This window comes from Sphaeramia orbicularis, chromosome 22 (genome assembly GCF_902148855.1).
Source record: "Sphaeramia orbicularis chromosome 22, fSphaOr1.1, whole genome shotgun sequence".
In the NCBI taxonomy this organism is placed as follows: Eukaryota; Metazoa; Chordata; class Actinopteri; order Kurtiformes; family Apogonidae; genus Sphaeramia; species Sphaeramia orbicularis.
In genome coordinates, this window is record NC_043978.1 from 5,842,142 (window position 1) to 5,858,454 (window position 16,313).

Genomic DNA, 16,313 nt, shown 5'->3' on the forward strand with positions numbered 1-16,313 from the left:
ATATATGTGGTATGTGGTATACACCACCATATAAACTGAAAACATGAGCTAAACCAGCACTTTGCTCATTTTTTTTCTGATTCATCTTATTAAAGTTATGTATTAAAGATATTTTCTAAGAAATTGTAGAGCAGTGTAATTCATGCTTCAGTACTGTACTGGCAGCAGCTGAAACACAAGATTTAATCCATGTTAAAAAAAAAAAAAAAAGCATGAGAAAGGCTGAACACACCCGCCTGCAATACTTGCTCTTCACAAGGAAAAGCTGCAAACATGAAAAGCAACATTTGTAAAAACATGCATTGCAGCTACACCAGTGGAACTTCCTCAAAAAGAAGGGAAAAGGTTATTGGGAGACGATTAGTGTCACATGTCAAACCAATTTAGGGGGAAAAAAAGCCCCAGTAGTGGGGGTTAGTACCAGCCGTCCCACTTCAGCCCAAGCCAGACCATGGCAGGCCCACTCACAGGAGTTGGGGGCTGATTTAGTTCTACACACACAGCTCTTGAGGCTCATCCTGGAAGATTCTGTGCCATCTTTGACTGAGCGCCTCCGAGATGTCATAGCACGGAATGGTTGGAACGAATTCTCTGCTCACATGTGCAAATGAAGATAATAGGGCTGATCTCAGCTAACTTTTTAATAAGGAAAGATAATATTACATGCTGATCATAATAATTCCAATTCTACAGTATATCATGGTCTTTTGTAACTGACCAAAAAAAGAGGAAAAAACAGGAATCATGCGTTTATCAACTGCAATGTGTGATCAGTTTCACAGAATTTTACAACCGAGATGAAATGATGGACAGAAAAGTGTCTAGAACTTTGGCTCTGTTTCACATTAGAATACATGACTACAAGGGCCATGTTCAAAGAGATCTATATTTAGAAACAATGTATGGAAACATATCACAAGAGGAAGTAATACAAAATATTGCTGTATCAATATTTTGTTCTACCCTTTTTTATCAAGACTTGAACAAAATATATTCACACCAATAACACTGAATACGCTCACAAACATATCTACCACACAATCAGTAGGATGAAGAAGATTCAGAAAACATAAAAACACCTGCAAAAAAGAAACTGGAAGGCAGTAGTTTCCTTACCCAAGTCTGGCTTTTGCTCACTAGACGAACTAATTTTCCGTGACATCCTGGCTGTAAACAGAAACAAACAGCTCTGTTTTATAAGGCAAAAATAACGACTAATCTTGATTTTATTGATTTTTTTTTTCCCCAGAATATTTGAAAGCTGGTCTAATTAAGTACAAGTGGTTATCATGTCTGCAGTATGTGATTCTCACTTTGTAGATTAACAGGCAGTTAACAACACTGTGATTTTGTGGGTCATAGACTGTATATAAATGGAGGACATGAAACTTCTATGTAAAAGTGAAGCTGAAATCTCATGGTTCTAAAAGCTGTCATGTTGCTTCTGTGATCATTTCAAGTCAGAGTCTGTGAAGGTATTTGTCAGTGTCAACTTTTGAATCACTGAATACTAATAAACTAAACTAAAAAATGGCATGTAAACCACTGAGGGTAGAAATGGAGATAGAAATGTATCAGATGCTTCCCGTCTTGTGTGCAGTAACATCTGCAGGTTCTACAGCGGTCGGTTGCTGCCCTCACATGGTATGCTGCTCTCAGGTATGATCCGAGACATGTGCAAATTTCCTACAATCACTCACAGGATAATCTTATGTCTCCCTTACTATGCAAAATAACAACACCATAGCTGCAACTACACATTGAAAATGGCAACTTTTTACAAAGACATAAGTCTTTTTGTGAGACATTTCCTTTAGCAGGGATTTAGTCGTTCCAGTTAACAGGGTTCACTTCTACACATGCAAACAGTCCAATATGTTCACAACACTATTTTACAAAAGCTGTGTGACTTGCATCCTGCACTTCACACAACCCAGGACAGAGTGATTAGTCTAAACAAATACAAAGAAGCCAAATAACCCGGAGTTTTCTTTTCTTATTCCAGAATGATTGCAGATTGTACATAACAATCCATGACCATAATAATTTATTCATTTCTTATTGGCCAATCACCTTCTATTGTATGCACACCCTTTACTAACAGCACATGTCATTCCTCTGGTTCAGCTGACACCTTTCAAATCTATATTGACCAGGATAAATACTGTTTAAATCAGTATAAAGTACTGATTATGTAAATGCCTGACACACAAACATCTGTGCTTTGTGCTTTTCTTTGTTGTGACATCCTGCCTCAATGTATTGATTGTCATATCAATAATATGCATTGCTTCCTCTTACACTAATTATCGTTTATATATTTTAGCTAATGCTAGCTTAGCCTATACTTTCACATCTATTTAATACATTACAGAGATATGGAACCAACCAGCTGAATATAGTCACAGTGTATTTGTCTTTCTTGTTTTTTGAATTAGTAGTACATTAACAGCACACCTTTTTTAATAGGTTAAGGGAATGTTAAGAAGGTGTATATGTATAAATGTGATTAATACTTAACTATTCACCCAGTATTTACACTAAGCCACTATTGACCATTACATAATTGCTCCGACACTCTGAATGCAACAGCATTTACCATTTTCCATCAGAATCTAGTCAGTGCACTGGGCAGAACCTCAGCTTCTGCAGTGAGAGCAGTGGCATAGTGTCCAAGAACAGCACCAGACATCTGTAGAAAATCAGATGAAATCTATGTATAGAGACTAGAGCTGCAACAATTACTCCATTATTTAATTTAGTTAACAACTGTTAAAATGATCATAAATTGGTTTTAGTCAAAGTCAACATTTTCTGATTCCAGAGGCAATATTAAGATTTTATATTTTTTATTAAAAAAAATGGTGTCAAATGAGTAAAATGAATAAAGATGTGACACACTGTGCTTTACTACAAGCATAAGATGAACTGCATGTTTTTGTTAGTTTTTGTTCTTTTTTATTTAGTGCTTTATTTATTTCTTCAAGTGTTGAATTTATTTTTGTTCATTTGCGTTCATTTACTCAATCATTGTGTTTGTTCATATTTGTTCACTTCTGAAATGTGTTTTTAATTCAACTTCTGTATTATTTTTCTTTAATAGCAGCAGGAAGAGAAAATCCTAAGTAGTCTGAAATAGATCTGAGAAGCCTAAATGTTATGTTTTCACCATACATGACACTGTTTTGATACTGATTTTTCGCTATTTGCTGACATGTCGCAAACCAACACCTTAACAAGATTCCCATTGAAAATTGTTGTCAGGTTAAACAAAAATAGTCTCCTGATTTTAAAAAAATTACATAGTTTTTTTTTTTTTTTTTACTAGCCGAGTGCTTTTTTTGGCTGAAGTCCAATTGACTCACATAGAGGGGTTGGGACTTATGACCTGACCTCTAGTGCAGTCAGTTACCAGTGGGTGATCAAGTTCTTTACCTTTATATACAGTCTATGGTTTGACTCATACCTAAGAGTGGTGATAAACACTGCAGAGCAGCCATTGATGGCATAAATACAGTACATGCACAGTTTTGTTTTGTTTTTCAGATTTTTGCCTTTTTAAGCAATCTCAACAATACTGTGTAACTTCAAAAGTCAGCTGTTGCATTCTATAACCACCCTTAGAGAAACCCTGAGAATACAGATGAGAAGCATCACAGACAACCAAAGGGCCTGTAATGTCAAACAAGAAGGAAGAAGCAGTCAGGAAATAGGGTAATTACAATTCAGTGAACATAGTTATTTATGCAAAGAGAGTAGGAGGAAAAAAAAAAAAAAATCAGTGGGTAGCCAAACAGTTAAGACTGAACCGAAGCCCTGGAATCAGAAACACAGCACAGGCTCACAGCAAGAGTCTGCAATCGAAGAGAAAATTTCACCTAAACGATGAAGCATCGTGGTTAGACATTAGTGATAGAGCTGGTGATTTTCTATGCTTTCTTTTGATAAGTTTACATTTTTTCAGCATCAGTTCAAATGTGTTCATATGGCTTTGTTTCTTAGTCCAGAAACACCAAATGTATCATCAGATTAAGTACTCTGACAAAATTTGCATAGAAAATCTAAGGCCTGAAAATCAAAAGATGAGACACATGCATTTGAATCCTGATGAAGTTCATCAATCACCTTTAAGACCCCAAAACCATGTGTGATTAGTAAAAACACATTTCCTGAATGCATTTATTTGTTTCACTGGCACAGGATGCACAGATTGTTGTAGAGTTAAGGCATAGTGGGGTTAGAAGCTGTCATTCAGAAAGAGGAGAAGTAATCAGTAGGAGTACATCTGGGTTATACAGTACCAAAGTCATTGGCAACCGTCTTGGAAAATCGCCTGCTTTTGAACTTCACTAGAAATAAGGTTCAAAGAGACACATCAGATAAATCTAATCATTTTGTCAAATGCTTGAATTTAAGAGGACATGCAGCTCTAAACAAAGAAGTACCCTTCTCTATGAACTTCTGTTTTCGTTCATCATCAGAATTGCAGGGTGAGGTAGATCCTACATGAAAAATAGGAGTGTTAAAAAATGTTGTATTTGAAATAATAAAGGATTAGTTTGGTTGGATACATCCCTTATAACTTCAGAGTTTACCTGAAGTGGGTGACTTGCAGCGGTCTTCTGAGGTGTTGGAGCCATCGTTGGAATCACACAGAGCTGCAAACACAACAAAGGTTCAATTACTTATTACATTTTCTACTATTTATTCCAACCTTGTTCAACACTCACTAAAGCTATGGCAGCCCCTAAAGTCGATAGGATGGAAACCATAAGGTCTACTACAGTATACAGCAGGAGTTCCCAGACTTTCTCAGTTCAAAAAATAAAGCTGGTGTCTCCATTTAAGTGTAGGATGTAAACTTACAAAAACACAATGAAACACCACAGCAAGTGCATTTTTATACACTTTCCTCTTCAAAAGTTAAATAAATATGGGTGTCACTACTTGATGGGTACCAGAAGCCTTTGGTTTACATACTTATGAAAGATTAATTAAGAACAGATGCATAGGATTTTTGCCCAACTTTTTACATAACAAACTAATTTATTAAAAGAAAATTAATAAAAATGTTGCATTTTCTTTGTCGTTATGAAATCTGATGATTACTTTATCAAATAAACATGTAAACATATTTATGTTTTTGTTTTGTTTTTTTTTCAGTCAAATCAACCCACATTAGCAAGCAACATAACAGTAGCTAGCACTAGCAAGCTACAGGGGTTGGACAAAATAATGGAAACACCTAACATGTTGGCATCATAGAAGGTGTTTCCATTATTTTGTCCAACCCCTGTAGACATGGCTAATGTTAGCAAATGGATGAGGCCACTTCAGTCAGACTGAGGGTAATTTACATACTAGTCAAACTTATTTAAAAAAAGAAAAAAAAAAGAATTTAAATGTTACTTGTAATTCAACCATATATTATATAGAAAATATTACATTATTCATTTAACAAATACATGTATTTTTCATGTATCAGCCAACGTTAGCTAGAAAGATAAGAGCAGCTAACACTAGCCATAAAGATAAGTTTAACTAATAACAGAATGTCAGTTCATTCAGACTGAGGGGAAGTACTATATATATATATATATATATATATATATATATATATATATATATATATATATATACACACACACACACACACACACACACACACTATATAATTAAAATACAATACTGATGACACAAGTACTATTTTGCATGTAGAGAACACATTGATTCTCTGGTATGGATCAATGAGGTACATATCAGTAATTGCTACTAACACTGACAAGCGATGTTAGCTAGCCTGCATTGCATTACATGCCAACAGTTACAAGAAATGTACTATTCAAATGCTAATTTCCAAAAGTAGAGTCAGTGATCGTTTTGTATTCTGGCCCTAAGTTTGGTAAAGGTGGTTCTACAGTTTTTCAGTGGATCTTCAAAAAGTCTAAAATTCAATCATCTGAATTTTAGCCCTTTAAATGTGTTAAATTAGATTTGGAAAGTTTTAAACACTGACTGGCAGTTTATGTCCAAACAAAAATTAGTCCTAATCTTAAATTTGGGAAAGACAGCTCTAGAAAGACCAGACTCGGCATCATTTCAATAATAAAGTCCCAATCTTTTGAGCCAAAAATGGCAAGGAAGTTTGTCTTCTGGAGCAGATGGCAGAATTTAAAGGTAGACTGTCTTGTTCATAATAGCACCCTTAGGTCTACATATGTCCCAGCTCAGTGTGGATGTTTACAACTCAATTTTAAAAAGTCAACAGTGAGCTAAGAGGGGATTTGGGGATTTGGGGGGAACTAGAGCAAAATCAGGGAATGGATGTTTATGAGGTGCAGGGAAGGCTTAAAGGAGACAAACAATACTGTAGGGGAGAAGAATCTCTGAAGTAGCATGACTTACTGAAGTGAGAGGAGCGGAGTTTTTTCACAGACTCAGTATATAAGAAAGAAATTCTGGACATGCAAGACGCCACAGGAATGTCTTTATCAGATCACAGAGAGAGACCAACAGTAATAATAGTCAGACAGAAATATGGCTGGAAATCAGAGGTGAGTGGACAAGAACACAGTGAGTCTCAGAGACCTGCTACTGGATTCAGCTGAATTTAAATGAGTCAGCAAATGGATGTAGATTCAAAAATGAGATTCTGACAGAAAGCAACTAACAATTACTTTGTTTTATGGATTTATCCGTAGGGCTGTGCGATATGACAGTTCATACCATGTGACAACAGGTACACAGTATGAATAGCTACATTGTTTTATGCTCCATCATTTATTTTATTTCAATGTGTCACCAAATAAATTATTTACAGCAACATTTGTCTTTATTTGGGATATGGCCACATGGGCGTGTGTTAAGCATCTTGAAAGAAGAAAGTGGTCGTTTGTAGGCTAGCTTGTATTTGTTTAGGCATCAAGAATGGAAGTAGGTTTTCAAAAATAACTACTAACTGTTTGAAGCTCAAGATTAGTTTACCCAATAAGACTCATGAATCTAACATCAGGTCGCTGAGAATGGCAACAATAACAGGATGTTAAGACATAAAGAAGAAACACAGTAAATGACAAGACAGAAACGTGAGGTTAAAAACAGGAAAGTGAACAAAACTCCAACATTAAAATGTTCAAAGGAGTTTGAAAAGGTCATCTGGTTACAGCAGAGCAGCCATGTTGCAGCATCCGCTCTGACTGCACAGATCACAATCAGGCATGTTCCACTGTCTTAGCACAGTCCAAATGAACAGATGGAGAATCTGTCAGTGATGCCCCCTGTTGAGGGAGAGAAGCTACTGCAGGGGGCTGCACTCATGGTGCAAAGTGGATGCAGCTGCCAAGTGTCCGCCCTGCCTCCCTAACATGCCTCCAACAACAACCACCACAAAGATTCAACACTTTACACATATTTTAAAGCATCAGACAAGAAAATAAGGATATAAGGACAAAAGAAGGAAATAACAAGGAAATTACAAAGAAGTGTTTATTGGTGGAAAACTATAGAATAGAAAAAGAATAAGATGCTCACCTCCAGATGGCTGTCGTGCTTTGCGAGGGGAGTGAGGCTGCCTCTGGTAGGGTTCAGATGGGCTGTACAGCTCTGAGGTGCCCATATTGAAGAGCAGAGTTTTCTGGAGGTAGTCCACCACAGCCAGACCATTACTGTTTCCAAACACCACACTAAAAACACACAACAGACAACTCATTAATAGGAATGGGAACAACATACTATTTTATGAGCTTTTCTTTAGCCCTCGCTCTAACCCAGGTGGCTGGTATGTCTGTGGTGGACAGTAACAACATTTTCTCCAATACCATACTTAACACAGTTCAAAAAGACTTTTTAAATGCTGATACAATAATGATGGTTTGCTGGATGAAAAAGCTGAGAGTCAACTAATCTGCCATTATCACATAATTAGCATAGCTGAAAAATAATTCAATACAATAAAAAATAAATAAAAACTTCAGCTACCTTTGACTTTATTGCAAACTGCATAAATGTTGATCTAAAATGACTAAATACAAAACTAGAGCAGTCAAAGAATGGCATATGCCACAGAAGTGAAAAGTAGTATTTGTTAGGGATGTTTGCCCATTTTCACTTCATTTTGCTCATTGACAGTGGAGTTGAGTATTTTCTTAAGGAACTGAACTGGAAAAAATATTAAATGGTTTTGTAGTTTTGATCCAGATATCAGAAGAATGAACATCAGACTAATTTGCAAACTCTGACACATCATGATAAACTGTAGAAAGGTTGGTAACAGAAATATTGAACTGTCTGCCTGTATAATGAAAACCATTCATCTTTGAAGGTGTTGATTTTATGTTTGTGATAAACTAAAGGATTACTTGATCAATCTATGCCCCCACAATTTGAGAAAATTCTTCTTCTGAAGCTAAATAAACTCTTTCAAATCCACAATTTGCTGTAACACATATCGTCACAAAGCTGAAAACAGCCCCATCCCAATAAAAAATTTACTTTTTTTTTTTTTTGGATAACTGAAGGTTCTGTCAGTGCAGTGATGCCACAAACATACGCTGATCTTATAGCATATGACACATTACTGTAGATTCAGCTATATAACACTACCACTGAATGGTGTGACCAAAAATCTGTATGGTATTTTTAATATCTAGTGAATTCACTTTTATTTTTTTTCCTTGACTCTGACTTTCTACAGGTTTGTGGCTTATCCTACTGTCAGGAGTACAAGGTTTTAATTTCATAACACACATACTGAAGTGTTTGATTCGGGCTTTCAATGGCAGCTCACTGCTCCTAATGTGCTGTCCTAATGCTAAACACTAATGCTAATGCTAATTAAGTACAGTGTCAGGATGGATAAAAAGACTTTCCCTATGGAGAAAATGAAGTAAATTAACCTTTAACCTTAATCTTTAAAGGGTTTGCTTTGTTCCAAAGATTATTCAGTTCATGAAAACAGCTGCAGAATATGCTAACTAATTGAATAAAAGGTCTATAAATGAACCAAAAATAGCCCAATTCAGTGTTTTAATCATTTCTCTGAACTATTAAAAGATTTTGTTTAATATGGCATGATAATATATATTTTCAAAAAAAAACAAAAAATCACACAATATGGGAAATTAAAATAGGTATAATGATTAGGTACAGTGAGTAATCAAATACATTGCCTACCACGAGGCAAGTTGATACAGTAGTTTCAATGAGCTCAACCTTAAATATACAATCAGTAAAATGTAACTGAACATGAATGCAGCAGGAATGTGTCAAAAACATCAAATACTACAAACAAATACTGACAGGAAACCTTCTATTGCACAATGAACACTATTACTTTTCATATTTTAACTGCATTTTAAAGTTATTTATTCAAAGCCTTAATTAAGTCAAAGCGTGTATTGTCACGTATGTCATGTACTTTTACTTAAGTTAAAGATCTGAATACTTCTTCCCCCACTGTATTACATAAAAGTCACAGTTCTCGCTTTCCACTGCACAGTATGTGACAGCACACAATTTACATTTCCTTTTCCTTCACAAATTTTAGACAGGCATCACATCTTCTTCTTCTTAGGACATATGTGGGCACTGTTGTGCTTTAACTGAGTGTGTTGGCCACAGATACTTACAGGCCGTAGGAGGAGTTGATAGCCAGGCTGGTGATCTGCTGAGGTGGCTCCCCGCTCACCCACACCAGCTGGATCACCAACTCCACCTGGTAGCCTGGAGACTGCTTCAGCGTGGAGCTCCGCACCCTGCATCCGACACACATACAGGACGATGAGACAGCAGGACAGTTCACTCACATCCTTGAAATACAGTCGCACCTTTTGGGCTGAGTGGTACTCATATCACCTTTTCAAAAATTGTTATTCCCACTTTTCCCCTTTAACATATTCATTGTTGTTAATAATACCTGTAAAATAAGGATTATTTCTCCAGTGTGCGCTAGCAGAACTGTGGTCAAAAAGTGAGCAGCACAAAAAAGAAAATGAAGTAACATTGATGCTCAATAAATAAAATACTTTTTTTTTTTTTTTTATAAAGTGAGCAGATAAGGAATGACAACATCCCTTATTTAAATGATCTTCTTTGGCAGATTTTGGGCCTGTAAAGTAGTTAACCAAAACCAAAACAACCAGCAACAGAAACTAAAATCAACTTGATTTCAGTGTCAGTGGTTCTTGATGTACAACAATAAAATGGCTTTGCACAATGAAGGCCAACAGTTTTTTTTTTTTTTTTGTTTTTTTTTAAATCAGATTTGTCACGCATTCTTTTGGCTATCCTTTAGCATTCCACATAAGACCTGAAAAACCAAATAAAAAAATTAAGCAAAACTAGTACATTCCTCAAAATTTAAATAAATGTTACCATTCTGAAAACAAAACATGAACTGAAATAAAAAGAACATACTAAAAGACAAACTATGTATAAAACACTGTATAAAACGCAAATGCTTTAGCAAGCCCCAACTAGTGCCAAGTGTCACCACTAAATGTAAGTCTTTAAAAGTAAAAACAGAAAAGGTTGCTGGTCATACTGCAGGCATGGTATGTTGTCCCGGGGGCCGTCAGAGGAGTTGCTGCCTGTGGAGGGCTGTGTGGGAGGTTCACTCTCCTGTGGGCTGGAGGAAGCTCCAGAGGTAGGCAGGGTGGGGGTCTGCTCTCCTCCCGGATCAGGAGAGTCCACGTCACTAAACTCACACTGCATCCGTACCTCCAAAAGCTAAACACAAAAGATATGACTGTCACAAAAAATGCTCCCTTCTGCCTGTTCATTATAAGGTCTTCCTGAGTTTGGATAAAATTATGCTCTCATTATTTCCATTTGCAGACTCAGTGGGCATTCATAAAAAAAATTTTAAAAAAAGCACAAACAAAACTAAAAGACTGCTCTCAAAATAAAAAAAAATATAAATAAAACAAAGTTTTTCAGTTTGAACTAAACCAAATTTTCAGGTGTGAAATCCACAGTCTGACCAAAAAAGGTTGTCCTGGTGAGAAGCTCTTTTGGTGGAACATGCACATGAGGAAGTATGTTACAATATTAAAATGAGTAAATCAATATGACAGGAAATGGAACATAAAAAGATACCTCTTTGTCAAAATGTACAATTTTTAGGGTGTACATCCACCTTCTTGTTCTTTCATGTAGTGAAGCAGACTTTTCAAATGATAATGCACAGAAATTTTAAGGAAGGAGAAAGACAATCCTGTCACTGCACAACAGGAATACTCACCCTTACTCTGTCAAAGTACCAGTGAAACAGACTACCCTGGTACTGCACACTGATGTTACCATGGAACAAACACCTACTGTTTATCTTAATCTTTTAGGGCAAGGTGAAATACTATTAAAAGAGGTGAATACCACCGCATGTGCAGTCATGTTGAAGGTGCAGAAGCATATTCAGTAAGTGTGGACAGAGACAGTTATAATGACACCACCACTGTCACTTTCAGGTGTGTACTCTTTCTATACAGGTTTGTTAACAGTTTGTCATTTTAAAGATAATAAGTTAAGAAAGTCTCAGTTTATTCCCAAACTGTTGAAATATCCAGAACTAGACATTCCTGAAGGGAATGTAGTCCCATGTGCTTGCCTAGTGCATATATTTCTAGGAAAATTAGGTTGTTCCACATTGCATTTGTATGTACAAGTTATTTATCATTAAAAAAAAAAAACGCTTGAAGAAAAAAAAAAGAAAAAACATGAAAAGTAAAACCAATCATGAGAAAAACCATTAAAAGGCCTTTTCAGGGGTTCTAAATGGTGACTGTAAATAGAATTTGCCCTCACAGAGATAGATAAAACAAAAAGATGGGCCTTAAAAAATATTTAAAATGGGAGTCAGTGGTCAGGATAGGGGGTGGGGCAAACTGAGGTGGGAGGGACAATCTCCTTGTAAAGACTTCAACTGACCAATTACAGCCAAGTGAGGACAAACATGGCAGGTGCACCTCATATCCACTATCGACCTGTGGACATGATTCAACCAAGAAAGAAAACCACTGTGGGATCAGTGTCTGGAACAAATCATGGGAATTCACTTAATTAATTAATACATGACAGAATGTTTAATAGTGTCAATATCTACAGTGAAAGTGGGGCCTATCTCTTGCCCACCCCTCTACCACATGACTTCAAAAGATAAAACACAGGCAATGAAAATCTGTGGATAAACATTCCTCCTCATGGATGTCTATGTTCAAGTCACTAAGGAACCACCTCTCAAATAAATTGCTGTCAATCCAAAACCATACGTCCTATCTAAAAAAACTTTTGCAGGTGATTGTGGGAACATTGAGTTTGACAAAAATGTTAGTAATAAAAGTTAGCATGGGAGTGAATGGGACAAAAATCGGCACTTTGTGTGCTTAGAGGCTTGTAGATCAAAAACAAAAAGTTGTAAGATCAACATGTAAATTAGTCTTCAGTTTTTCCAACAACTTGATGTATAAATTGTTGCTGAATTCCCAGAGATGTGAGAGTTATGATGAGTTGTTTGTAGAGTTTCTCCACTTGAATTTAGAGTGCAGAGGGTTTCAACCAATCAGCTGTCAGCACTCTCTTCCCCGTGTGCGCATGTGGTTTGTTCGATCGCAGTGTGTGTGAAAACCATACATGATATTTCTAAATTAACGTCACACACATATTCTTTGTGCTGGGCTGTACATATTTCCATATAGGCAGTGTGATTGTAGGTTCAGTCGTGTGGGATTGGTAGCCATGTTAAAATGGCTCCATTCATTTCAGATGTACAAATTCTTCCGTTTTTTTGCAATTTTAACAAAATCCATTCATTGGACCATTAACACAAGTCATAGCACATCTTTCGGGACCAGGCTGCAAATTTTTGCAAAAATATGTGCATGATGCATACCTGTCCTACGAACCAATCACTGTTGAGCACAGGGAGGTGCAGCAGATGTCGATGATGATGGAACAATGTAGGTACATTATGCACAGTCTACCCCCATAATTTCAGTGTGACAACAAAACTAACCAGACCAAAAGCAGCCAAGGTTAAAAAATAGGCCCAATAATTATACCCTAATGTAGAACCAAACTGCCCTAGGTGTGAATATTCTCCTGTTTCTTTGGGACACATGTTTTGGTCTTGTCCATCTTTGTATGGTTTCTGGTCTTCAATCTTCCAATCCCTTTCAGTGATACCTGGCAAAACACTGCAGCCTGACCCTTTGATTGCTATCTTCAGTGTAGTTAGTGATGAGCTAAACATGTCTCATCTCCACAAAAAGGCAATTGCCTTTGCATCGTTGCATGCCCGCCGTCTGATATTACTGAACTGGAAGGGGAAGAACCCTCCTGCCTATGTTCACTGGATTAGAGAGGTGATGTTGGGATTGGACCTGGAAAAAATTAGGTATATAGTCCACTAGGGTGGTCCAACAATCATGGTAAACAATAAAGTTTCAGATAACCTCAATTAGAACCCTGCATTAGGTTTTGGCATTCAAAAGATGGTTTGGAAAAAATCTAGAAGAAAAAGGAGATGTTTTAGAGGTTGCACAAAGCCTCTACATCAGAGCATGGTTTGAAGCCCCATCACCAGTGAAAGCCCCTGCAAATAATTTGGCATTCCTTAAAAAGCTGTCACAGTATGAAAATTCAGTTGTCAAGAAAGCAGCTTTAACAGCTTTCGGCCGACATCTTTGGTAGTTGAGTGAAGAACTGGTTGGCCTGGCATTCTTCGACTCCAGTGTAACACAAGAGCAGAAGCAGCTGATGGTTCACAACATTATGGAAAATGAAGGTTCAGAGGTTCCACTAAAGCATCACATGCCTTTAATCAAGAAGATTATGAAGGAAAGCAGATCAGTGATTCTGTCACCACCAGCACCATGCGTTTCTTTGAAACTTTGGATCTGCCACAAACATTCTTAAGAATTCCTCCAGAAGACTGCGCTGATGAGGCAGACTTTCAGAAGGCTGTTCAAATTGTGCATTCCAGAAAAGTTGTCAGTGACGTTGCTGAAAGAGAGGTGAAGCTTATTCAAGACTTCAACTGTAGCCGAACAACAAATGAAGATCACAAACAGTACTTGCTCCAAGTTGTCAAAGACCACAGGAACATTTTTTGTAATTTCAATAAAGCAACAGTGGTTGCTGGACTTTCTAAGTAACATTTTTATGCGAGTTGCAGTTTGATTTTGAGAATAAAATTACAAATTATTCTAATATGCCTTATTCATTTGGCTAGTTATGTTATAGTATATAGACCAATCTTCACGTGTCTTGTGCAACCTCTAAATATTAATTAATTTGCATAAAATTTGGACAGAAGTAATTTGGCCAGATATGGAACCAAATGCAGGGTTCTAATCCAGATAACCTCAAAAAAAATTTTTTTGGACCACCCTACAGTCCATGGGTTGGAGGATAAATATGACAGAACCTGGTCACAGTTCATAACTCATATCAAGAGCCTGCTTTTTGCCTGACTCCTTGTTTTTATTTAATGTATTTTTCTTTCTTCCTCACTCTTACTGCCATCCTAGTCTTCTCAATGCCCACAGTCTAACTGCTGGGACTTTTTCTGTCTTATGCAGGGGTCCAGAATGTTGGTGATATGACCAGAATGATCAACACAGACTGGTTTGAGGTTTTTTTTGGACTTGTATATTTCTTTTTTTTTGGTGTTCTGTTTGTCCATTTGAAACATGTGTGTTTATATGGATGTATTTGTGGGGATGCCATCTGGATGGGGGGGGGGGTAAGTTCACAAATTGTGTAAGAAATGCCTTAATGATGTCAATGTTATGGAAACATGATAAATAAAGTTGTAAAAAAAAAAAAAAAAAGGCCCAATGGCCCTGTAGCTAACTGGCATGTTCAATAAAGGTGAATTTGTGAGGTTGTCAGGTTCTGTTCTATATTAGAGTCCTGTGGTCTTGCAGGAGATCAATCTCCCAATAGAAGTGGGTGGGACTTTCACTGGAGGAGAACTGAACTCATTCAATCAAAGTCCATATATGACTTCTATTAGTGATCAATAGTAAATATATTGATATCTGTAACTATCTACATTTTATAAACCATCAAAATATGGACCATTATAAGTAAAGGCACATTTTAAATATTCCAAAAATTTGTCAAAGATTCAAAAATTTAAATTTCTAAAAACTGTGAACAAACTTTGTAGACATTGCCCCAAAGAAGCTACATAAAAAATTAGAAATGAATCCAACCAGTAGTTTCGTCGGAGAACATGTTTGAAGATGACGCTAACAAAGATGATGCCGACCACGACAACAATGAAGAGGACAATGCCAGACACAGTGCCTTCACAGTAGCTCATGGTGTATTGGCCAGTGAGATAAAAAACACAACTGATTTTAACCTTGGTGCAGATATGAATAGAAACTGCTCAAGATTCAACTTAACACTATAGGATTTGTTTTCATAAATCTTTTTCTTTCAACCTTTACCAGTTGTTTACCAGTTGTTTACCTGCACAACGTCAGTGTTGACCTCTTGTTTGCTGAACCTATAGATGATAATGTGTGCGGACACTCCGGCCACACAGAGCATCCTGCTCTCGGGGCACCAGGACAAAGTCTGGATGGCAAACGGGTCCTCTTCCACTATGTCTGTGCCTCCCTTCTCCTCTTTCCCTCGGGCCCTCTCAAACACCTTGGCAGTTTTCAGCTTGTACAGCACTTGAAGCATTACTTTAAAAAGGATAGGAGGAATCCAGATAATGTATTAAAACACAAGGTTTTAAAAAGACTGACATTTTAAAGGACAAATACTGATTCTTTACTGTGAATGAATTTGAGATGAAGGTGCATACATGGCCTTAACATCACAGACATATTCTTCTCCACCACTAAAAATCTGACTCATGAAACACAGAATAGAATGTGTCGGCTGGTGTATGGATATATGTATTAAAACGGTGTACACTGTATCTATAAATAAATTCACTTTAAGGTTTGTTTTTAAATAGCTTTGAATTAAATAGATTCAGGTTTTTAGTGTGTATTTTTTCAATTAAATAAAGGATTCACATGTAAACAAGTCATAGACTTTAGGGTTTTTTTGCATTTTAAAAAATGTTTCATGATATTAAAATCATAACCCTGTCCTAAAGAATTACATAAACACATATGATATGAAAAATTACTTACATGCCGAAGCATCCCAAAATTTTATAGATCCATCAGCATGTCTGGTTTTGGAGGAGGGTAGAAAACATGTTAAAAAAAAGATGGCATTTCTTTTACTGTGAGAATACAATGTTTGCATAGGTTGATGACATGTTTTTCTGCATTATACCTTAAGTCAGT

At 36.6% G+C, this 16,313-nt stretch overlaps 1 protein-coding gene across 9 annotated transcripts in view; it reads right to left on the reverse strand.

Annotated features, from left to right (window-relative positions):
* stxbp5b (syntaxin binding protein 5b (tomosyn)) overlaps positions 1–16,313 on the reverse strand; it is a 62,016-nt gene that overhangs the window by 10,356 nt on the left and 35,347 nt on the right. Inside the window, exons 14-24 of one of the 9 annotated variants that reach the window (XM_030126176.1) lie at positions 16,155–16,195; positions 15,475–15,695; positions 10,541–10,725; positions 9,627–9,752; positions 7,531–7,682; positions 6,406–6,486; positions 4,596–4,658; positions 4,446–4,502; positions 4,302–4,349; positions 1,117–1,167; positions 469–591 (exon numbers count right to left, since the gene is read on the reverse strand). In XM_030126176.1, the coding sequence (XP_029982036.1) occupies positions 469–591; positions 1,117–1,167; positions 4,302–4,349; positions 4,446–4,502; positions 4,596–4,658; positions 6,406–6,486; positions 7,531–7,682; positions 9,627–9,752; positions 10,541–10,725; positions 15,475–15,695; positions 16,155–16,195 (1,148 nt within the window). The remainder of the gene's footprint in view (positions 1–468; positions 592–1,116; positions 1,168–4,301; positions 4,350–4,445; positions 4,503–4,595; positions 4,659–6,405; positions 6,487–7,530; positions 7,683–9,626; positions 9,753–10,540; positions 10,726–15,474; positions 15,696–16,154; positions 16,196–16,313) is intronic. The other 8 variants (XM_030126177.1, XM_030126178.1, XM_030126180.1 and 5 more) reach the window with 8 other exon arrangements.